This window comes from Chelonia mydas, chromosome 14, assembly GCF_015237465.2.
Source record: "Chelonia mydas isolate rCheMyd1 chromosome 14, rCheMyd1.pri.v2, whole genome shotgun sequence".
Classification (NCBI taxonomy): domain Eukaryota; kingdom Metazoa; phylum Chordata; order Testudines; family Cheloniidae; genus Chelonia; species Chelonia mydas.
The window spans coordinates 6,682,094-6,706,562 of NC_051254.2; the positions used below are offsets into that span (position 1 = coordinate 6,682,094).

The 24,469-nt window shown below is 47.7% G+C and overlaps 1 protein-coding gene across 5 annotated transcripts in view; it reads left to right on the forward strand.

The window, feature by feature from the left end:
* RGS9 (regulator of G protein signaling 9) overlaps positions 1–24,469 on the forward strand; it is a 68,009-nt gene that overhangs the window by 29,277 nt on the left and 14,263 nt on the right. For 2 of the 5 annotated variants that reach the window (XM_037914195.2, XM_043527686.1), the window contains exons 9-16: positions 675–737; positions 12,637–12,666; positions 13,355–13,416; positions 17,368–17,481; positions 19,804–19,919; positions 20,456–20,543; positions 21,343–21,481; positions 22,995–23,080. In XM_037914195.2, coding sequence (XP_037770123.1) covers positions 675–737; positions 12,637–12,666; positions 13,355–13,416; positions 17,368–17,481; positions 19,804–19,919; positions 20,456–20,543; positions 21,343–21,481; positions 22,995–23,080 — 698 coding nt within the window. Of the gene's footprint in view, positions 1–674; positions 738–12,636; positions 12,667–13,354; positions 13,417–17,367; positions 17,482–19,803; positions 19,920–20,455; positions 20,544–21,342; positions 21,482–22,991; positions 23,081–24,469 lie in introns of those variants that run through there. The other 3 variants (XM_043527685.1, XM_043527687.1, XM_043527688.1) reach the window with 2 other exon arrangements.

Here is a 24,469-nt window from a genome sequence, read left to right on the forward strand (position 1 = left end):
TTTGCTCACAGATAAAGCGGTTGGTGGGAGACTCTTTGCACCACTCAAATACTTTGGCCCCAGTTCATCCCCGATGAACCAGGGCTGAATTTGGTTCTTTTAGACTTAGACTAAGTACTTCTTTTCCTGGTCTGTTTCTCCATTTTCCCCATAAGAGCTCACTACCGAGATCTAATTATTGACTATTATCTAACTATGGTGGAGCTCAGGTAACTAATCAAAAGTCACTTGTGCCCAAGGCAGACATCACAGTGGTACCATCCTATCCCTTCTCATTGCCTATATCAAGGTTTGTCTCCTCTATATAGATTATTGCTGGATTGAGCATGGTTTTCCCTATATATGTGCCCCTTGTATCACCCTTGCTCTCCAATGACTGGATGTCTCTGGATCTCTCCTGTTAAATCTCTCCTGGATTCTCTCCTGGTGTCACCTTTGCTTGGATGCTTCTTGGTTATCCCTTCTATATCTGTCTCTTGCTCTGTTGAGTGTCCCAAATACATTCCCATGCACTCCCAGCCAAGCCCTACGGCCATCACAGGGAAGATCAATCAATGTTTTACCTTTTTCCACCAACTGGAGGAATTATTCATTAACAGCAGATTTCTTCATGTAACTTAAGATGGTTTTGAAAAAGCAGACACAACTGTATTGTTGTTTCTTATTTCTAACAGCCGGGCATGCAAGACGTCCTAGACTATGGACTAGACCGAGTAACCGATCCAAATGAAAATAAGGTAAACTAGGTAAGGCTGCTTGATTTCAAACTTACTGATCATACGAGGACATAGACAGCAGGTAGATCTACATTACGCTCAGAGAGTATATCTATGTGCTGCAATGAGAGGTGTGGACTGCACCTCTGCAGTATGTGTAGACATACTTGAACTAGCATTGATCTAGGTTGTTCAAATTATAATAGCGGTGAAGCCATGGCAGCACGGGCTAGTTGCCCGAGTACATACCCATCCAGTCCAGTCCGTGTTGCTGAAGCTTCACTGTTATTAATACTCAAGGTAACTATATCAAAGATACCTTGGGCATACGTACGCTGGCTGCAGTCACATCTCTGATTGCAGTGCAGACCTACTCATTGTGTGTGAATGGCGCTCCATGAATCTCCAGTGTTGCATAGCAACTGTCTGAATGAGCCATATCAAGCCAAATAGCAACTGATAGGCATGTAGAAATATGCCAGAACCAGAACTGTGAAGTCAAACCCATTTGATTTTCACTTCTGCTGAGCGCAGTGGAGTTTCTCTGGATTTGTGCTGGTATGGTGTGAGAGAGAACTGAATTTGGCCCTAGGAATAGAATCTGGCAGCTTCACTTCGCTTATCAATTTTTCAGTGGTTTCTTGCCACATTAGTTAAATCAAACAGAGTAGTGCTATTGATCTGAGAATGTAAATAATGTAAGTGACTAGCCCTGGCGTAGACTTGTCTATAGCACTGGTTCTCAAGCAGGACTATGAGTACCCCTGGGGGGTACATCATCCTCTAGATATTTGCCTAGTTTTACAACAGGCTACATATAAAGCACTAGTGAAGTCAGGACAAACTAAAATTTCATACAATGATTTGTTTATACTGCTCTATATACTATACAGTGAAACGTAACTACAATATTTATATTCCAATTGGTTTATTTTATAATGATATCATAAAAATGAGAAAGTAAGCAGTTTTGTCAGTAATAGTGTGCTGTGTCACTTTTATATTTTTATGTCTGATTTTGTAAGCAAGTAGTTTTAAAGTGAGGTGAAAGTTGGGGTAATCAAGACAAATCAGACTCTGGAAAGGGGTACAGTAGTCTGGAAGGGTTGAGAACCACTGGTCTATAGGACTAAGTGTATGCGGTGGTAGTTAGAACCGTCCTTATCTTTCACCCATGGCTCTGCTGAAGGTGAATAGTGGAGACCGTGAGTCAGTTATTTCAAGTGGTCCCATATTTACATACCTAGGGCCGCAGCTGACAGCACATGCTTGGCCTATGCTTGGTGAATGAAGGCAGAACATTTCTCATTGATCAAAGGTGATGGTTGCTTTGACGAAGCTTATCCTATCTCCAGTAAACTTTTCATTTTCATAGCGGCCCTTAAACGTCAGAGGGAGATAATTGCTTTGGGCAAGTGGGTTCTGTTGCCATGGCGACTGAAAAGCAGAGTAAAATGCTAGGGTTTAGTATTTTCTCTTTTTGCTCTAAGTGGGAGCTACTGAAATGTCCTTTAAAAGGAAATAAAAATGTGAGCTGCTGTTGGGCTGGAGGATCCAAACAGAGACTGAAAAGAGTAATAAGATAGACTCCCCCGCACAATATTATAGCTAGCATCCTGGAAAGAGGTCTTTAGGTTTGCAAATGTTTTCAGAAGTCATTAATCATCTGATGGCTATTCAGTGGCTTACGTGAAACGAGTTTTTAGAGTCTTTTTGGAATAAATAGCAGCTGAGTCATGGCACTTTTGAGGTGGCTTTTAGTGCTACCTAGTGGAAAGAGGTCTTTAGGTTTGCAAATGTTTTCAAAAGTCATTAATCATCTGATGGCTATTCAGTGGCTTACGTGAAATGAGTTTTTAGAGTCTTTTTGGAATAAATAGCAGCTGAGTCATGGCACTTTTGAGGTGGCTTTTAGTGCTACCTAGTGGGTTGTGGTTGGATGAAGTCCAATGAGATGCAGATTTTCAGCAATAAGGCATAGTCATCCGCTGGAACAACTTATCAAGGCATGTGATAGATTCTCCATCACTTTCATTCTTTTAAAATAAGAATGGATACCTCTTTAAAAGAGGGGCTGTATTTCAACCACAGATTACTGGGTTTGAGGCAGGGATTAGAGGGTAAAATTCTCAGGCCTGTGTTATGCAGCATGTCCGACTAGATATTCGTAATAGGCCCTTCTGGTCTTAAAATCTGTGAATAGCAGTAGAGCTTACTGATAAGGATGTCCGTGTTAGTCACAATTGCTAATTGAAATGATAGCGTTTGTTACTAATATTAATATAACTCCTTCCGCGGTTTCTATTGCACCTTTCATGAGTGTCTTGGAGATGGGACAATAAAGCAAATAAACAAGATAGAGAAACTGGAAAATCCTGCAAATTAAGGGTAAAAATAATTGGAGAAAGGTAATACTTTTCAGTTTAGGTTAAGATAGCCAAGGAAGTCAGCTATAAAGTTATGGGAGGGATTTTCCCCAAGCAGGGGCAACACGAGCAATTACTTCATATTTAGAAGCAGTGAATGGCAACACTGTAATACAAAGGCCAGTGTTAAGGAGTGGGGAGGAGCATACTGTAGGCACTAACTGAGATACATAACCGTGAAAGAGGCCGGTGGTAGGAAGGATTCAAAACCCGATTTGTAGGTATGGAGTGACCAATGCATGTCAAAGAGATGCATCTTCAAAAGGGGCCTTATCTGAGACTTCAAATTTTGCCTTATGGTTTTGGGCTTGCCAAAGCCAAGGATGGTCTCAAAGCCCACAGGATCCAGACTGTGCAGTCCACCTTTTTCAGGGCATGGCAGAGGTGCTCCACCCTGTGGTTCCCCGGTTGGTTCTTCCTGAGATCCAACTCTGCCAGTGAATGGTTCTGGCTGAGAAGGGAAGCGAGATCTGGGCTGTGTGGCCACAGCGATGCGAGTCCGGGATGCGCAGCTGGAATCTGGCATTTTTCATGCCCAGGATCCCCCAGGTCACGTCTCTCGCTCAGCTCCAGTCTCACAACCCCCTGCGCAGCTCCCAGCAGAGAGGAGAGCTGCTGGCAATGCTCGATAATGAGGCTGCAGTTTCCAGAGGTGGAGCTCAGTGCACTGGCACAGGGTGGGCACTTCATTTCATGGGCTGGTTCTTAATGTCAAGTGCCGTCCTGGAGTGCATGAAGAAGTCGGTGTAATCTGCCTGTTTCCAGACCCTGTAAACACCAGAACATAAGAATGGCCAGATTGGGTCAGACCAAAGGTCCATCTAGCCCAGTATCCTGTCTTTCGACAGCGGCCAATGCCAGGTGCCCCAGAGGGAGTGACCAGAACAGGGAATCGTCAAGTGATCCATCCCCTGTCGCTCACTCCCAGCTTCTAGCTAGTGCTATCCACAAGTAGAAGCACAGTTACAGTAATCCCACTGCCTTGGAAATAATCACCTGTCATTTCTCTCAGTGCTTCTCCTTTGCCAGTGGGGCTTTGTACATCAAAGGCACTTAGGGTGACCAGACATCCAGATAAAATCGGGACTGTCCCGATATTTAGTTGTTTGTCCCACGTCCTGACCAATGTATGGTCGGGACGCCATTTGTCCTGATATTTTGCTTTGGTGGTACTCCGGCTTTTTTTTTTTTTTTTTTTGCTTGGGGCGGCAAAAACCCTAGAGCCGGCCCTGGGGGGGGGGTGGGGGTGAGCCTGTGGCTGCCCCCCCACACCATGTCCCAATATTTTGTTCTTGTCATCTGGTCACCCTAAAGGCACTTCAGTGCACTACATAGGAACAGCACTTTCTTCACTCTGAGACTCCTTCTGCTCCTCTTCCTCCCGTGGCGGTGTTCCCTTGTACTTTGGTCAGCCCAGGAGATCTGGGAAAGGCAAGTGCAAGTGAAACATTCTTCTCTGTGATTGGCCACCTTGTGGAGAGGGACACATCTCTTAGCCACTCAGGAGTGAGCCGGTGGGACTTTGTTGTTGATTGACATATTTAGGTCAGCACTAGAGCTGCAGAAAACATTTGCAGTGAAATCAGGACATGCTCGCTACCCCCCTGTTTCAGGGTGTGTTGCAGACTTGAAACTCGGGACTGTTGTCACTGAAAGGATCTGAGCGTGCCTAGGCCATGTTTAACCGTGCTTGGGATGATTTATGGGTTGACATCAAAATCACACTCAACGCACAGCTCCGTACGGTTTCGATATGAAACCTGAAGGTTTTGGCTTCGCACCACGTGAAATTCAGAGTGAGACCCAGGGGGCAGGAATGCTCCTGCAGTTGGAAACACGGAACAGGGTTTGCCTGAGCACCTACATATCCTCAGAAAGGGACTCAACAATTACATGAATGGAAAACATCTTCTGCTCTTACCTTCCGACTCTGAGGAGATACTGCTGGCTGCAAAGAGGAGCCCAGACTGCATAGCCCAGACTGCTTGGGTCTGGGCTATGACCCTACATGAAGTAAGTTTTGTGGAGGTCCAGATGGACATCAGTAACTCACAAGGTGCATTTCAGAGACAGGAGGAGGCGCTTTGCGTTTCTGTGTGGTCATTTGTCTTTGTGGAGACGTTGGGGCTTGGTCCCTCGTGTTCTTTTTCAAGGTGATGGTGACAGAGCACAGCAGAAAGGGGCAGGCAGTGCTGGGAAGAAGCCTTGTTCGAGCGAGGCCCCAACAAGGGCCTCTTGACTTATGCTGCCTCTTGACTTATGCCTAAAGCCTAGGCCACATCTCCCTATGCAGGCCAGTCTGCAAGGTGGGCAAGCAGGCTCCAGAAATTGGCTGCACCCATGGGAGCTGCGGGTGAATATTAACCCCCCATTGCCCTTTTCTGTAGGGAGCTGAATGACCAATGGCTGGTCCTGTGTAGTGGCTCCTTAGGGAGTGGTTGCAAGAAGCATCTTCGGTGGAATGCCTGAATGGATCACTAGTGCTGTAGTAACAAGTGACACACACATGCCGTGAGACTTTATAATCATGCCAGTATCCTGAACAGTGGCATCTTCTCCCCAGTGGGGCCAGATCCTCAGATCAGCTGTGCTGAGGATCTGGGCCTTTACCTTCAGGCAGCAGCCACTCGGAATCAGTATCACAGTGAAAACAGGTAACAGTACCCTCAAATGTCTCTTCCAACCCCCGCTTACTCCCATGGTGGAGTAGCAGAGGAAGAGGTGGGCCTGACCCAGAACTCCAGATCCAAATACCACCTGGGCCCATCTCTGTTGCTGTAGAAACTAGTCCTTTATATGCTCTGCACTGATTATCGGTGCACCAGGTATGTTCTGTGTGCCACTTGGAACTGATCTACCTGCAGCACATGGACAGCCCCCGGGGGGGCATTTTGCCCCAACAATCCAGGTTATTCACCAGCAAAAGGGGTTAATCCTCGGCAGCTTGTATTCAGAGCCAGGGCACAGCGTTGTGCCAGGAGCTCCTCCCTTCCTCCCGCCAGGTTTGGACCAGACAAAGGATTCTTGATTAGGAGACGCTTTGGTACATCTCATCTTTTCCTCTTTCAGTTGCTGTGTATCTATATGGTATGACCAGCCCCATAGCATGCTGCCTTTGGAGCTTTGTCTCAAGTGACAGGGCTGTGTGCATGCTGCTTGAATGCTGATACAAACCCCACAACGCAGAACGTGACGGTCAGATGAGACTGGCTGAAGCCTTTCACTAATTGGCATTTTGATTTAAGCCTAGGGGGACATTAAGCTTCTGCATTGGATAATTGTGATAATTCACTGGTTGATGAGTATTACTCAATTAATCTGTTTTACACTCATTAAGGGAAAATGGTAAATGGCTCTTGGCCGCTGAATGATATTCCTGTGTAAATCCAAGTGTAGGATTTATCTCTTTGTCGGAGATGGTGCACGGCAGGTCGGGAGGGTGATTCTGCTTTGGAAGGGGGCCTGTGTGTGTAGTGGGTTGGGAAAAAATGGCGGTATGTTTAGTGGGTCTCTGAATTCAACCTAAAGGCTTGCCTATGCGGTGAGTTCACACACGGCAAGTCGGGGTGTGTGAATCTATATGACGCACTAGCTGCTGCACAGTAATTGGCCACGTGGACCCTGCGCCCACTTACTAAAAATTCCCTCCTGCACTTTGTCGTACTCCAGTTCCAAGGAGCAGTACGTCGGAGCACACGAGGAAACTTTCAATGTGTGGCAGCAGGATCCACGTGGCCAGTGAGTGCATGGCAAGCGAATGCACAGTAGATTCACACCCTGGCTTGCCAGGTACTAAATCGCCATGTAGACAAGCTGTAGGTGGCAGAGGAGAGCCAGGATGCACAGAATCATAGAAGATCAGGGTTGGAAGGGACCTCAGGAGGTCATCTAGTCCAACCCCCTGCTCAAAGCAGGACCTATCCCCAACTAAATCACCCCAGCCAGGGCTTTGTCAAGCCTGACCTTAAAAACCTCTAAGGAAGGAGATTCCACCACCTCCCTAGATAACTCATTCCAGTGCTTCGCCACCCTCTGAGTGAAAAAGTTTTTCCTCATATCCAACCTTAACCTAGAGCGTTTACAGTCGCTGGGATGGGTTTCTAGCAGAGACAGGAGCAGTGAAAGTAGAGATGCTGGGGCGGGGAATGTTGTGGGAGGGAGCTAAGGGGAGCTAAGTGCTGCTGTGGGGGCGAGGCTGCTGGGATTCCTTCTTTTGTTGTCTTAAAATGCATAGTGTGGAATTCAGGATTGTAAAACACGGCCAGATTGGCAGTTCTGGAGGCTGAAGCCCTCTCCCACATGACAGGTGCAGCACGGATCCTGGCAGTGCACGTTTCACCTCCCTGCTCCAGCAATGTTCTAGTGTTACTTCTAGTGGTGAGAGGGGAGACCAGTCCCAATGGCCCGTCCAGTCCACAGCTTTCTCCTGAAACTCCTGAACCAGGGGGGTAATTATGCTGTTGACTGGTGACGTGGAGGAAGGCTTGGGCACTGGACTGAGAATCAGCAATTCACTTCCACAAAGCAGGAGGGAGAGGTTGTGGATTTGGGGGATATGTCTGGGGCCCCACTCCAGGAAAAAGCCAAGTGACCAAGAAGGAAGTTACTTCCTAACGGTTTCATGCCTTTGGGGGGATCCAGTTGCTGTTTCAGAATCTGTATGTTTAAATCACAGCTCCCATCCCCATGTGTAGGGTTGTGTGAATTTAGTACTCGGGAAAGCAAGGGGAGAAAACAACCGTCTAGAGACGGGCACAGTGGGCATTATCCTGCAAACCCAGCAAAACTCCCACCAGCCTTTGGGAGGGAATGGGGAATCACGTATTCCATACTGTGCTCATCTTTCAATTCATCCCAGATTCAGTGTGCTCAGCTAGCAGGCCATGACCCCCTGATCTGTGATGCCCCTGGCACTCCCACCCATCTAATTTGGACCCTGCCTCCTCCTATCTAGCTGGGACCACCTTCCAGTTTAGCAATATGGAAGGGGGAGGGGCCATGACCCCTGACACCTGCTTGTGACCCTCGAATTGGGAATGGAGTAGATGGCTGCACTTTGATCTCTCCCCCCAGAGGGCTCACTGTGCCAGCCTCTTTGTTGCGGTGACACATTACCTCTTGCTGCAGGGCCTTCATTTCCAAAGTAAGCTCACTCCTCCTGCTTCAGAAACAAACCCATTTGTCTTGTCAAAGGCTGGCTCTCCTGCGTCCCTGGCACACCCAAAGCTCTCACTGAAGTCAATACAAAGGGCATTCAGGGAGGGGAGCTTCCAGCCCTGGATGTAAACTGAACACTCAGGAATACTTTCCAAACGAATGCTGCCAGGTGCTTAGGTAGGACATGAGTGGTATTACAACACAGACAGCTTGGAGAAGAGCTTTGATTTTTTTCTGAAGACCAACAATGTCAATTTCATTCACGGATTTATTGTTCTAAGTAACATTTAATTTACTCTCCCCCCTCCCCCTTTTTCTCTTTCCCACCAGTTACTTGTTTCTCCTGCGTGTGGCATGGCTGTCTGCCGGCCTCTGAGGCCCTTGATCTGTTGCGCTGTAGAAGACTAGAGCATCTTAACTTCCATGAAAACCGTCTCCACCCATTCTGCTGGGCATCCTCCTTTCCTCTCTCCTCATCCAGCTGCACTGTGTCTGTCAGAAATATCCATCCCGGATAATAAAGATCAGTGGGGGGCATAGGCGGCCATTGGAGGAGGCTAGCCCCGGCCCCTCCCCTTGTGCCCAAAGCCCCTCCCCTCCCCTTCTGCCCTTCCCCTCCACTTTTGCCCCCCTTCCCCGCAGGAATCCAGAGCACCTCCGACGCCAGGTGGCGAGGCTCCAGTCCTGGTGCTCCGGGCAGCCGGCCCCAGAGAACCGGGCGGCAGCACCCCATCCCTGGTGTCCCGGGCAGCAGCGCTCTGGGCAGCCGGGTGGCACAGTCAGCCCCGGTGCTCCAGGCGGCATGGCCAGCCCAGGTGCGCCGAGTGGCAGTGCCCCCAGCCCTGGTGCTTGGGAGCCAGCCGGGCTGTCCCCAGCCCCAGTGCTCCAGGCGGCAGGGCGGCACAGCCGCAGTGCCCTCAGCCCCGGTGCTCCGAGCAGCACGGCCCCAGCACCGGTCACCCTGAGTCCCTGCGGGAGGCAGGCCAGCCAGCCCGGGCCAGCTAGGGCAGAGCACTGGGAACTGCGGAACAGGGCCTGGCCTGGGGGCGCAGCATGGGTGGGGCAACACTAGGCTGTTTGGGGAGGCACAGCCTACCCCTGCCTACGATACCCGCCACCCATGGTGCGGGGGCCTTTTATTTCATTTAGAAAATTTTTCTTTCTGATCTAATGGAGTTAACCCATTGATGTTTCCTATATAAACCTATATTTCCTATATTAACCAGCCACCCTCATGCCTCAGCAAGTAGAATAATTTAGCCAGCACTTGGTAAATCTGAAGGGTTCTGATTATGTCTCAGGGCTCCTCAGGAAGATAGTGAACTCCCATTATACATGAAATAGCTTGATTGGAATAGAACTGTAGTTCTCCAAAGAAGATGCTTTCTAAGGTAGTAGAAGTGCAGTGGGTTTCAGTCTGTCCTATGGGAATGAGTAGAAGCAGATGATTTTCTGCCCTCCATGGCTACAGCAATTGGATCTGAAATAAAGACAACACATGTAGAAATGTGAGGAATCTTTATGTGGCTATAATAGGTGCTAGTTAGCCAGCGGCACCAACTCAGACCAGGAAATGTGTGCAAACACAGGCTGATCTTTAGTCCCCGTATGTAGTATGCTGTCAGCTCTCACAGTACTTACAATGGACCTGATGCTGCATTGAAAGAAACAAGAGTTTTCCCATTGACTTCACTGGTCCCAGAATCTGGCCCAATGTCACAGACACAGTTGGTGCAAATTTCTACTAACAATTTAACTATGTGCAGAATAACAGGCTTGTTGCAAATAATGAGCCTGCAGCCCAGACTCAAGCAGAATTCCCATTGTCTTCAAAAAGAAAAGGAGTACTTGTGGCACCTTAGAGACTAACAAATTTATTAGTCTCTAAGGTGCCACAAGTACTCCTTTTCTTTTTGCGAATACAGACTAACACGGCTGCTACTCTGAAACCTGTCATTGTCTTCAAATATTCCAATACCATTGGAGCTTTACATTCTGAGCCTGATTCCTTGCATGCTACGGACACCCACAGAAGTTTTGCCACTACACAGGCAACAGGAGCGATGCCCCGTTGTTAATAAGCTCTCTCGTTCCCTGTCTTTCACCAGCACTTGCTACTTATCAGTTCCTTCCATCTAAGCAAGGCAGTTGTGTCCTCCATCAAATGCAAAGTCCTCCAAAGGCAGACTAAGGCCATTGGATCCCACATGTGTAAAGATGTTATTGTACTCCGAGGGGTTGCATTTTCCCCGTGTTGTGTAAGCCTCACTCTCATTCACATCAGGTCCTGCATGTATCTAGTGGGGAATCACTCTCATTGGTGCAGAAATTGTTTTTGCTTTTCCTATTAGCTTGTTTGTTTCAGCTGAGCTCGCTTTCACTGCAGCAGGTCAGAGCTATTCATGATCTTTCCAATGGATGTCTCTGAAAAAGACCTTCTCCTGCTTATGTCATGTAGGTTAGATCTGTGTTAGTACCACACAGGATAGGTTGTGTTAGCATCACACAGGTTGGATTTGTGTTTGCATGGTGCATACTGGATGCTCTGCTGCATATCCCGCTCTTGTCACTGAGGTGGTGAGTATATCCTGTCAGAAACAGCTGGGCGTGCACATTTTCTCCCTCCGTATGTGTATCAGGGTGCGTGTGTGCAGCTGGAGAGTGGTAGCTCTCTGATCATAGCAAGCAAACGTGGCACTGGTGGTCTGAGGGGAGTATGCAGCAATTGGGAGAAAGCAGAAGTAATGAATTGTTTTTGGGGGGGTGGGTCAGAGGTGTCCAGCACCTGGTCCCGGGCCTGGATCTGATGTGCTGGACATATTTCTACGACCCACATGGCATGTCCAGATTCTGAATAATCTAAGCTTTTGTTTTAAAGAGAAGCATCTAACCCTCATGTCTGCAAATTTAACTTTCCAAATGGTATTACTGCAGCCCATCAAAATTGCTGTGAACTCTTTACATTAAGGGCCCAATCCTTCAGCCCTCTTCCAGGCAAAACTCCTGTGAACTGCAGTGGGAGTTTTGCCTCAGTACAGATGCAGCTGCCAAGGTAAAGGCTGAGGTTCACTGGCGAGACTGTGTGTGTGAGAGAGAGAGAGAGAGAGGGAGAGAAACTTTTGCTGGTCTTGTTGTCCACCCTGTACTAGCTCAGTGGACAAAGGACTTGGGTCTGTGGGGCTGCCAAGCCAGCACTTTTCACAAGCGCTAGCCTCCCGCAAAGCAATCCATGTCCCTGATTCTCCCACAGTGTTAATTAGATGGGATAATTCTGGGCTGCAGCTCCAAAGATTACACATGGCAGATTAGCTGCATGACTTTAGTGACAGACACGGGGCTAAAAAGCCTACACAAGGTTTTAGAAGATCCCTGGCTTTACCTGCCTTTCCTTCTCTCTCCTTCAGTTTATTCAAGACAAAATAACTGTGCTGCACTTCAAAGGAACCTGCGTGAATAAACACCCTGCAGTTAATTTCTTGCCTTCAATTGCTTGTTCATTTGTGGATGACAGATAACATAGTTTGAGCTATTCCAACCACAATTTAAGCACCTTTCCACAGCAGATATTGTTTCTGAGGCTTTTTAATTGTGGTGTTTATATTTTGCAATGTGTTGGTTCCTGTCTCCTTTAACTAATATTGAATGATCTAATCTGTGTCTGCTAAATGCATCTATTTTGGCTCCATTAGAATAACCCTGTAATTGAATGCACATAGGCTGTAATGGAGTAGGTAGCACTGTACCATATATACATTTAATGGAACCACATATGGTCTGTAGATGCACTTAGCATTAGAATCATACAAGCTGAGGGCTGGCAGAGACCTCAGGAGGTCATCTAGTCCAACCCCCTGCTCAAAGCAGGACCAATCCCCAACTAAATCATCCCAGCCAGGGCTTTGTCAAGCCGGGTCTTAAAAACCACTGAGGATGGAGATTCCACCACCTCCCCATGTAACCATTCCAGTGCTTCACCACCCTCCTAGTTAAACAGTGTTTCCTAATATCCAACCTAAACCTCCCCCACTGCAACTTGAGACCATTGCTCCTTGTTCTGTCATCTCCCACCACTGAGAACAGCCGAGATCCATCCACTTTGGAACCCCCCTGCAGGTAGTTGAAGGCTGCTTTCAAATCCCCCCTCACTCTTCTGCAAACTAAATAAGAATTGATGATACTCTGATTAGATCAGCTGCTTGGATGCTAACCTGTATTTGTTTTCAATTGTAATGAGGGTTAAACGGGAGAAAGGTGCCCGATAGGGAATCTTTTTTTCTTTTAAAGAGTAGTTTTGAGTACCCACCCAACTTTAATGCTTTTGCTTCTTTCTTTTACAGAAAAAAACCATTGATGTTTACAGAAGAGAGGTAATGTGACCTTCACTTCTTTGCAAATATTAGATGTTTGTCTATTATTATTGTTGGAATTTGTGTTGCATTAGTGCCCAAAGATAGGTGCTTCTCATACACACAGATCAACGTTGTTCCTGCCTCCAAAAGCTTTCAGTCTAATGCATTTTCAGGAAATCTCCCCGCATTGCACTGCCCTCATTTCTAGCAATGGTGGGAAAGCTCTGAGTGGGATTAAACAATGTGGTGGTAAAAACACTCCCACCATCGCTGAACGCTGATGGAGCTGCACCCATGGTAGAGCCATGACAGGAAATATCTCCAAAGTTGCCAGCATAGAGACAACCAAGTAGCAATGATAATTGCACACCTAAATCCTCCAGAGCATCTGGGAGGTGATCAGACTCATTGTGCAGACAGAAATGCCATTGCAGCTATTATTCCATTATGATAGAGCATGGGGAACTCCGGCTAATTACTTGCACATTATAGAACATTCTCGTGACATCTGAAAAACCCTCATGAAAATAACCATGGTGATAAAATCATTCAGGGATTCTGGACTCCATGGACACCCACTTGTTAGGGGTGATGCAGAAACTATTGTAACTGTCCCGGTATCTTGCAGAAGGGATGAAGTAGATGACCAGCTTTCACTCACATGACTGCAATTCTGCTAACTACAAACCATATCTGTGCCTCTTAGATCATGTACTGTCAGCAGGTCCTCATGAAGTCCACAGTGAAGTCTTCCGTCTCCCTTGGAGGGTAAGTTCTGATTCCCTTATGCCCCTACATTAATTAGTCTTAAATTCTCTTCCGTTAATGAGATGATTAACCTATTTACTCTGGCAGCTGGTGACTGACTAGGGCAATCAATTGCATGGTCTCACACTTGTGTTCTTTACACACAGTGTCTCAAGGCTGTGTAATAACTGGATTGGAAACTGGTGGTAAAACCAAGGTCACCCATAAAGCAGAGAAGGCTCTGAGTTCCAATCCTGGCATGAAGGCTCAGTTCTGCTTAGCCATAAACTGAAATGGGAAAAGGATCAGGTCTTTCATTAAGATTCCAGTTATAACCAATGGGAATTTTGACTAAGCAGGGACTGAGTATAGGTACCCTATCATGTTCATCACCACCACCATTGTTTTGACAGGAAGTCAATATCCTGAAGGGCCGTGAATGTAACCCAGGTTCTGGGTTAAAAGGAAAGGATTATTTGGGAAAACAGAGTGGAACAAAGCACCATCAATAAAGAAAACTTTCTGGTTCCAGCAGTGGAAAGCATCTGATCTACCAGTTTGTTAGACAGATAATGTATCTGGGCGGTGGAATCCAGCTGTACAGTATCAGAATGCAACAGCTGCTTTTCACAGGCTGCTTTGCTGTGATTCAGCTGTGTCTCTGTCTCCCATCTGTTTGCTGTAGTGGGCTGAGTGACCAGTGGAGATGGACACTTCCCCTCCCCACCCTCCACAACCCGCTTTGCCGCCATCAGCTGGGTGTCCGTGTTCTAGTTCCTGATGTGGGTGTTCTGCAGAATGCGGTGAATGAAGTCACTTGGGGCGGGGGCGGGCGTGTCTACACTGCCCATGGCAGCAAGCCTCCCAGCCCGGGCCCACAGACTCGGGGTTGCGGGACTTGTACTGGCACTCTAAAAATAGTTGTGCGGACAGCACTTAGAGGCTGAGGCTGGAGGTCGGGCTTTGAAGCCTAAGGAGGGGAATGAGCTTCAGAGCCTGAGCCGCGACGGCTACACGGCTTTTTTCAGCATGTAGCATGAGCCCCTAGAGCCTGTTGACTCGGGGTGGGCGGCTCGGTGCCGCGGACAGTGTAAACATATCCTGGTTGTCCCACATTGTTAAAAGTGGTGTCTGAAGATAGTCCGAGTGACGGACTGCCCTTCCTCCCCTGTCCCTACTCCCCATTGGGGTCTTTCCCAAACAGATCCCATATCATGCCAATTACCTGCCGTGCTCTCAGAACAGAAAGGCTCTTGGGATGGGAGACTAACGAATTACAAAGCATGTTTACCAAGGACTGCAGCTATGTGACCTGGGCGCTGGAAACTTAGATGGCAGAAGATTGCCAGTGATGGACACTGACTGAACATCCAGCCATACCCGTCATAGGGACCTAGCTAGATTTGATGTGGGTAATGCTTGATTGGCAAAAAGAGGTTACATCCCTTTGGCATTTGCCATGAAATTAATGCCCAACCTCAGACATAGGTCACTTATTTTCTTGCAGAGGTTTGCATGTGCTGGGCAGTTACACTGGAGTCCAGTCCAGGCACATCAAGCCCCGCCAGCTGTTTTGCATATAGTGCCACCCTCTCTTGGCGATTTTACTGCAAGTCTCATGAAATTTGGTGTTTTGTCTTAAAGCCCCAGCTCTTGGAGTCATGTGATGACATCAGACGATCCCAGTTTTCATTTAAACCCCCCCCACAAGTTTCTGTCCCTCGTGGTTGTGGAGGAAAACCTGAGAATGTGACCTCTAGAGACTCAAAACCCAGAAGGCAACTCCCTTTCCCCCAAAATGTATTACAGGATATTTAAACATTCATGAGTTTAAACCAATCTCATGATGTGGGGCAGGGGCTCGTCACTCAGGAATTTTGAGTGCTTGGGATTGGCAATGCTGGGACAGGGGCAGTTGGGGGCCTGGGAGATTCATAGATTTTTAAGGAGAAGAGACCATTTATGATCATCTAGTCTGACCTCCTGCCTAACACAGGCCAGAGAATCAATCAACTGAAAGCACGAGGGGACGATGATGTGTGATAGTGGGATAGTATTTGGAATTGCACACAGACAAGCCCTGCCTTCTCCTGGGGGTATAGAGAGCATTCAGGTCGCGGGACTGGTGCAGCCCTGAGGATTTGGGAGGCTGTGTACCTCTTACCCAGCACTGTGTGACTATGGAGAAAGGGCAGGGAAGGACAGCAGGGTCCCCAAGTCCTATCCCCAACTCCGTCACACGGGGAGGCCACCATTCCTATCATTCAGCTGAAGCAGTCTCCATGCATTGGTGGTGCTGCTGCTCCATGCCCCCTGGGGAGGATTCCTTCCCCCAGGCCCTGCAATCCACCTGGTACTGAGCCATGGTACCTGGGAACGGATTTCCCCAGGTGGGTGTGAAATGGTCACAGTCTTGAGGAAGGCCTGGGAGGAAGGCAGTGTGGGCTAGTGGTTATAGCAGGGGAAAAGGAGTCAGGAGTTCTTGTTCTCTGCTTCTGTCTCCCCTCTGTGGCCTTGGGCAGGTCACATACACCTCTCTGTGCCTCAGTTTCCCAGTCTGTGAACTGGAGCTGAGGACACTTGCCTACCTCCCAGGGGTGCTGTGATGCTTAATTAGCTAACGGTTGCTGATGAAACACTTCACACAAGAGTGACTAGCCCTGTCTCTATACTGGGTCAAACCCAGTCTCTAGAGCTAAGCTTCCCTCAGCTTTGAGGAAGTGTGGCCCTTGAGCCAATCTCAGAGATCAGGCCTTATTGGTTAGGGCAGGATCAGTCTCCAGACAGTATGCACACAGCAGAGTGCTTTATTGATCCAGGAGGAGCTGGAAAGCCTGGATCGTTAGAGGGACAGTGCAATGTAACCTGGGCTGATGGGTTTAGATTTGCAGCTCGATTAGAATATATGGATTGGTCTGAATGATGCGAGCGCTGAATGCCTTGGCATTTCCACTGAGAAGATAGTATCAAGTGTGCTGGTGTCAAACCCCAATACGCTTTGGGTATAGTTATAGGATCTGTGCCAAGATATCTATTAGCATCACTGCGGTGGACAGCGCGCACCCAGCTGTGAACCCGTGACAGCAGCTTAGCCTGGGATGAATTTTAAACACAGAAACCAGACAAATTTTTCAAAAGTGAAGAAGGGGAAAAAAACTTTCACAGCGTGTTAATGAAATTGGGTGTAATTACAAGTCTGGCCGGCACCTGGAGGTGGGACGTTAAATATTTCTCTGCTTTTCTCTAACGAGAACAGAAGAGACTTTGGCTTCATTCGTAAAGCAGCTCAAAGTGCTCTGCAGAGTAATGAGCTATACAGAAGCTGTGGAGAGGAACGTGATAGCCAGCTGGGGCATGCTAAGCCAGCTCCCATCTACCCAGGGTTCCCTGAGACAGGATGCTGGGCAGGACAGCCCCTGGGAGGGAACCCATTGCAGCAAAATTTAAAAGATGCTGTTTTTGTAAGGAAGCTGCTCAAAGTCCTTGTTCCCGTCGTCCATCAGTCAGGTTGTCTGGATCCTAGTTCAGGTTCCTGCAACATCCGTTTTCCTTTCTGTCTGCTCCCTTCCTCTCATATCAAAGCAGCAAACCATTCTGTGAGGGAATCTGAGCTCCTGATTCCTGGGTTCTATTCCTCGCTCTGCTTCTGAAGTCACTGTGGGTGTGTGTCTTAAGTTCAGCTCCCAAACACTGGGACACCCCCCAAGATCACTGGCCACTTTTGAAAGACAACATACAGGCCCACATTTGGTGGGTGTTTTTGTTGCGTGTTGTGGCTGGATGGGAAAAGATTCATTGTTCTTATTAATTATTATTCACATTGCAGAGGTCCCATTCAGGATCTAGGCCCCGTTATGCATGCACTTAGGAAGAGGTCCAAGCCCTGTGTAATAATTTTCTTAGGTTTATAAACATACTGGTTGAAGCGCTGCCTGCAGCCAATCATCGTGGTTTATTCTCAATTATTTTCAGGCTTGTGAAATACTGTGAACAGTTCCTCTCCAATGATCCCATCATGTCTGGATGCCTCCCCAGCAACCCCTGGATAACAGATGACACTGAGTTCTGGGAGCTCAATGCAAAGCTGTATGTATTTGTTCTCCCACCAACTCGTGGCTTACAAAGCCTTTATATTGCGGGATATTGGAAAAAAAAGCAGCATTGACCTAATCATGATATCCACTCTCCTGTGATAAGTGGCGATGCTTTCCTATTCTTAGCATGTAAAGTAGCTTAACAGCGAAAAGGCCAGTGGTCCTTGGGCAGTGTTGATACCTGTACTTGCAGTATCATCTGCCTTCTCTTTAAGTATAGTCTTCCTTAATGGTGTGGGAGTTCATAAATTCATACCATGCCTCTGGGCCTAATTCTGCTCTTGGATGAGTGTGAAGGGTTCCCATTCACCCAAGAGCAGAATGTGGCCAATTATGAACAAGGGAGCCTACTTAGCTAAGTTATAGGTGTGGACCCCAGTCCTGAGGTCCTAGGCAGGCAAAACTTCACCAAGAGATTTCCCTGCCTAAGGACTGAAGCATCAGACCCATACAGTGTGTCCCCTAAGGGATCTATTCCATTGCAAGTGCACACATGAACTGGTCAGTTAAACTGGGTACACTGCTGTGTTGTGTTGCTGAAGGGATGCAATACCCCCACACATTGGAGCCTCCAGAGAGATATTTTCTGTTGGATTCTAATCTCACGCCAATGTAAATCAGCATTAGCAAGCCAATGGTGTGGCACCAGTATAGAACTGGTGTAAATCAGAGCAGAATCAGCCCCTTATTCCTGATCTCACTGTGCAGAAGGTTGTTTAATTGCCACTTACCTAGTGGGCTGACCTCAGGAGCTCATTGCAGCAGACTGGAAAGCAGACGGCGCTGGGAAATCTCTTGGCACTCCAGTGAAGGGCGTTCTGTTTTTAATTAATATACCAAATCCCGCAGCGAGCAGTGACCTGACTCCAGAGGGAAATGGTGGTGTTTGTGCTCAGTGTAGTGCCCATCTTTAAAAAAGGGAAGGAGGAGGATCCGGGGAACTACAGGCCAGTCAGCCTCACCTCAGTCCCTGGAAAAATCATGGAGCAGGTCCTCAAGGAATCAATTCTGAAGCACTTAGAGGAGAGGAAAGTGACCAGGAACAGTCAGCATGGATTCACCAAGGGCAAGTCATGCCTGACTAATCTAATTGCCTTCTATGACGAGATAACTGGCTCTGTGGATGAGGGGAAAGCAGTGGACCTGTTATTCCTTGACTTTAGCAAAGCTTTTGACACGGTCTCCCACAGTATTCTTGCCGGCAAGTTAAAGAAGTATGGGCTGGATGAATGGACTATAAGGTAGATAGAAAGCTGGCTAGATTGTCGGGCTCAGTGGGTAGCGATCAATGGCTCCATGTCCAGCTGGCAGCCAGTATCAAGTGGAGTGCCCCAAGGGTCGGTCCTGGGGCCGGTTTTGTTCAATATCTTCATTAATGATCTGGAGGATGGCGTGGATTACACCCTCAGCAAGTTTGCAGATGACACTAAACTGGGAGGAGAGGTAGATATGCTGGAGGGTAGGGATAGGATACAGAGGGACCTAGACAAATTAAAGGATTGGGCTAAAAGAAATCTGATGAGGTTCAACAAGGACAAGTGCAGAGTCCTGCACTTAGGACAGAAGAATCCCATGCACTGCTACAGACTAGGGACCGAATGGCTAGGCAGCAGTTCTGCAGAAAAGGACCCAGGGATTACAGTGGACGAGAAGCTGGATATGAGTCAATAGTGTGCCCTTGTTGCCAAGAAGGCCAATGGGATTTTGGGGTGTATAAGTAGGGGCATTGCCAGCAGATCGAGGGACGTGATCGTTCCCCTCTATTCGACATTGGTGAGGCCTCATCTGGAGTACTGTGTCCAGTTTGGGGCCCCACACTACAAGAAGGGTGTGAAAAAATTGGAAAATGTCCAGCGGAGGGCAACAAAAATGATTAGGAGACTGGAACACATGACTTATGAGGAGAGGCTGAGGGAACTGGGATTTTTAGTCTGCGGAAGAGAAGAATGAGGGGGGATTTGATAGCTGCTTTCAACTACCTGAAAGGGCTTTCCAAAGAGGATGGATCTAGACTGTTCTCAGTGGTAGCAGATGACAGAACAAGGAGTAATGGTCTCAAGTTGCAGTGGGGGAGGTTTAGGTTGGATATTAGGAAAAACTTTTTCACTAGGAAGATAGTGAAGCACTGGAATGCGTTACCTAGGGAGGTGGTGGAATCTCCTTCCTTTGAAGTTTTTAAGGTCAGGCTTGACAAAGCCCTGGCTGGGATGATTTAGTTGGGGATTGGTCCTGCTTTGAGCAGGGGGTTGGACTAGATGACCTCCTGAGGTCCCTTCCAACCCTGATATTCTATGATTCTATGAAACCTTTGCAGAGTGGAAATCCCTACCAAGATGCGCGTGGAGCGATGGGCCTTTAATTTTAACGAGCTGATGAGGGACCCGAAAGGCCGCCAGAACTTCCAGCTGTTCCTGAAGAAAGAATTCAGTGGTGGGTCTGTGTTCCTGTCCCTCCCGCATCACCCTCTCAGCATCACTACAGCATGTTTACAACACAAAGTGGTATTTTTAGAAAGCCATTATAATAGGGGCAGTGATCTGAGACATTAATGGGAAGTCTTAAGAAGTGACGTTGACGTTTGCGGAGACAGGCTGTAGAGTCAGTGCATGCAATGCCATCTAGTGGCAGAGGACATAAAATGCAATAGCAAAGAACTAACTGCAAAGTGAGCTGGTTTGTTTCCAGACCACCTACAAATCAACTGATGCTAATAAGAAATTGCATATGTCAATTTTATATGCACTTAGGGTGAAATTCATCCTTGTGCAGAGAGCCATCAAAAAGCCTATGCCAAACAGAAAGCCTCAGGGTGACTGTCATAATCGGAGACATAATCGGAGACATAATTTCAGGAGCTTGGCCAACAAATATTGAATCAAGTGAATTCAGTTGAGGATTTTTATTTCACTCAGCCATCATTTTCTTTGTCCCTCTCCCACCCTTGTCACTGATCCCTCATTGTTCAGGAGAGAACCTGGGGTTCTGGGAAGCCTGTGAGGACCTGAAGTATGGAGACCAATCCAAGGTCAAAGAAAAAGCAGAAGAAATTTACAAGTGAGTGTTAGGACGCCTTGGTTTTCAGTCCACCTTCCTGATGTGTTGCCATCCCTATCCTTGTCTTGTGTTGCTCTCCTCTAGGAAAAGTGTATTGCTGAGTATCTGCCAGGATTTCCTTTGGGAGCCTGCATGAAGCACGCATGTGGGATAGTCCCACTGTAGGAAGGAAGTCCCTTTAAATAAAGAAAACAAACGTTGTTTTATTATAAAGCAACTTTCCCCCCTCCCCTTTCCACCTACACGATTCATACAAGGGAGAGGGTTAGTCTTTCTGGGAGACAAAAGCTCTGGGTTCCGCCTATGTCTTATTCTGTGAGGTTCAGCCTCCTCTATCCGGTCTGGAGAATGGGGATGGTATTATGTCCATAGTTCTCATTAGTGTTATTAATATTCATTAATTAATATTCAAGAAAAGAAAATTAATATTCATTAATTAATATTCAAGAAAAGAAAATTAATATTCATTAATTAATATTCAAGAAAGCGCTTGGAGCTTTCTGGATGAGGGGCTAACCCAAAGCCCATGGAAGTCTTTGGAAAGACCCACATTGGGTTTTGGAGTAGGTCCTGAGTGCAAAATATTATTAATACTGTAAATTGTGGCATCAAAGCATGTGATTGTAGGTGGTGCATGAGGTGGTCATTCTGGCGAAAGGGAGGTTTACTACCCTACGGTATGAAAAAGAACCAGGGGTGAATTCTGGCTGGCAGTTGAAAGCACTTTTCGTTCCATCCGTGGAAGCAGAACAGTCTCTGTTAGTTCTCACCTCATGAAATTGACTGTTTCTGGTTTCAGACTCTTCCTGGCTCCAGGGGCAAGGCGCTGGATTAACATTGATGGCACAACGATGGGCATCACAGTCAAAGGTCTCAAGCACCCTCACCGCTATGTTTTAGATGCTGCTCAGACTCATATTTATATGCTCATGAAAAAGGTTTGTCATTTGCTTACAAATCCAGATGGCATCCCAGCTTGTCTGTGCCTTTCCGTGTCTCTGCATGCTAGCTGCCGTCGCTCCCAAGTGACCCCTATTTGAAAGGAGACCACTTGCTGCCCTGCAGTGGGAAAGAAATGGTTCATGCCATCCCATTGTAAGGCAACGTGCTCTAGTTAGTGGATAGGACTCAGGGCTATGAGCTAGGAAATTCCACATTCAAAACTTAACTCTGCCACTGACTCACACTGAGCCTTGGACAAATCACTTAGCTCCTCTACGGTTCATTTTTCCTATCTGTCAAGTGGGGATGATAAAACTGTCCTAGGTTATAAGGCTAGGAGTGACCATTATGATCATCTAGTCTGATCTCTGGTATAACACAGGCCACAGAATTTCCCTGAATTAATTCAGGTTGTGAGGCTATATTAATCAATGTTTGTGCAGCACTTTATGGTGCTATATGAGCATTGATTGTCGTTATTGTTTTGTGGAGTTATAGATGCCCACCCTATTCGGCATCTATCATTTTGCATCCCAGATCAAGTCAACGTGTGGTAGGATGCACATTTTAGCAGAGTGTGTTCCAGCGATAATTGTGGGAAGATTCATAACACTGGGGTACAAATGGGTGACTTTTGTGCCAAGAACATATGCTGTGGTGCTGCTCCTGAAAAGTAAGGTTTTTGTCCTGTGTTTACATGCACTTTCCCCTGGTCCATAGGCAGGCACCCTATTGTAGATCTGATGTTTGGAGCTGTGTTGACTCTCAGCTAGATCAAGGCAGTGTAGACCATTAGACTACGGTAACAAGAAATAACGCCCCAGCTGGGACCTCCCCTCACGTATGATCTAGACAGGACACTTAGAAAAGAGGGGCACTGGGGCCCAGACCTGCATCTGGGGGGAATTGGCATTGCCGTCAATGGAGCTGTGCTGTTTTGCACCAGCTGAGGACATGGCCCAGCACTAGATCTTGACGCACACTGCCATGACAGTGAGGGTCCATCTACACTGCAGTAAAAGACCCCTGGCTGGCCCGGTTCAGCTGACTCAGGCTGGCGGGGTTCAGGGGGGAGGGCTAAAAATGGCAGTGTAGACGTTCGGGCTTGGGTTGGAGCCTGGGCTCTGAAACCCCACGAGAGGGGTGGGACTCAGAGCCCAGCTCCAGACCAAGCCCGAACGTCTATTTTTAGCCCCGCAGCCCGAGCCCTGTGAGCCTGCGTCAGTGGACCTGGGCTCTGAGACTTGGGGAGTGGGTTTTTTATTGCAGTGTAGATGTAGCCTAAAAGACCTTAGTCTTGAGCTAGGCTCATCAATCCCCTTTTCATTCTGAATTCTACATCGGGGACTTTCCCGTCTGATGAGAAGCTGTTAGTTTTAATGAATGAGATCTGCTGGGCGAGATTTCCAATTTCTCAGCCTCATTGGCTCCTGAGCACTGTACTCCAAGATGATTTTAATTAGGCTGTTTGCAATTCATAACTACCGGTTTCCCTTTTCCCCCCAGTAGGACTCTTATGGTCGCTATTTAAAGTCTCCAATATACAAGGAGATGTTGGCCAAGGCCATTGTGCCCCAAGAGACAGTGAAAAAAAGGCAAGTAAACTGCGGTGTGATTGTGGGTTATGTGCTTTTTTTATTGTGCTGGGGCTACAAAGAGCCTGAGTTTCAGCGAAATGACTGTGATTTAGACATTTGTTTAATTACAGTGGATTTAAGTCTTGCTGATTACCCTGTTTGTTTGTGAACCCCGTGGAAATGGCTTGTGTGCAGTCAGAGCCTATCTGGCAAGTGCTAAATCCTTTTTGTGACTGCTGAGCTAATCATTACCCGCCCCCAGAAGGGTGCTGTACATCAGGCCTGAGAGAACCTACGCAGGGTTAAAGTGATCCCATCCAAAGCCCTCTGGGTTTTAAGACAAGATGGGGTAACTCTGTTCTCCTCCATGGCACGTGGCATTTGTGTGGTGTGAGCGCTCACAGCCCTGCGCTCAGGTAGCTATTTACACCAGTGCAAAGCAGAGCAGAGTAATAGTGTCTGACACTCCCTTTTGCGCTGGTGGGAATGCGGTCACAAGGTGCAAGGCACTGGAAAATCAGGCTCCACAAGACTGTTTCCAGATCAAATGCTGGCTTCTCACATCAGCTGGCACAGCAGTTTCAGGGACTTTTGTGGGGGGAGGGGTAGCTCAGTGGTTTGAGCATTGGCCTGCTAAACGCAGGGTTGTGAGCTCAATCCTGGAGGGGGCCATTTAGGGATCTGGGGCAAAAAAAAATTGGGGATTGGCCCTGCTTTGAGCAGGGGGTTGGACTAGATGCCCTCCTGAGGTCCCTTCCAACCCTGATCTTCTATGATTCTGTGACTTCAGGCAGCCTGGTTTAAGTACTGCCGTCTCATCAGGCCGAATTTGCCATGTCAGAGCCAAAAGGGGTGGCTTGCTGCCTCTGGGACAGGGAGCTCCTCTTTCTCTGTGCCCCTGACAGCCCATAACCCAGCAAGTAAGGAGGAAGGGTCTCACAAGCTCTGCTCTCACAGGGCCGGATCCAAAGCCCACTGAAGTTAATGGAAAGACTCCTGCTACCTTCAATGGGCTTTGGATCAGGTTCTTACTGGGGGCCACCACTCCCAATGGCCGGTCGAGTTAAGGTCATTGAGGAGGATTTACAGATGCCAGCTTACCCCATGGTTCAGGCACGTTGGGATCCCTGTCAGGAGATTGTGTCTCCTCTGCAGAGACCCCACCGGCTCTTGATTTGTTCTGGTTCCTTCCCAAGCGGTGCGGAACCCTGGTCCAGGGCTCTTCCAGGCACTACTGCAATAGAAGATGATAACTGATCAGGATTCCCCCCTCCCTCACCCCAGCAGATGCAATGTGCAGCTCAGTAACACGCCCAGCTGCCACCACGGTCTTGCCGCCGTGCCGCACATCCTGGAGAGGCCGCTTGTAATTCCGGCAAATGCATTAATGTTTGCAGATAGCTGCTC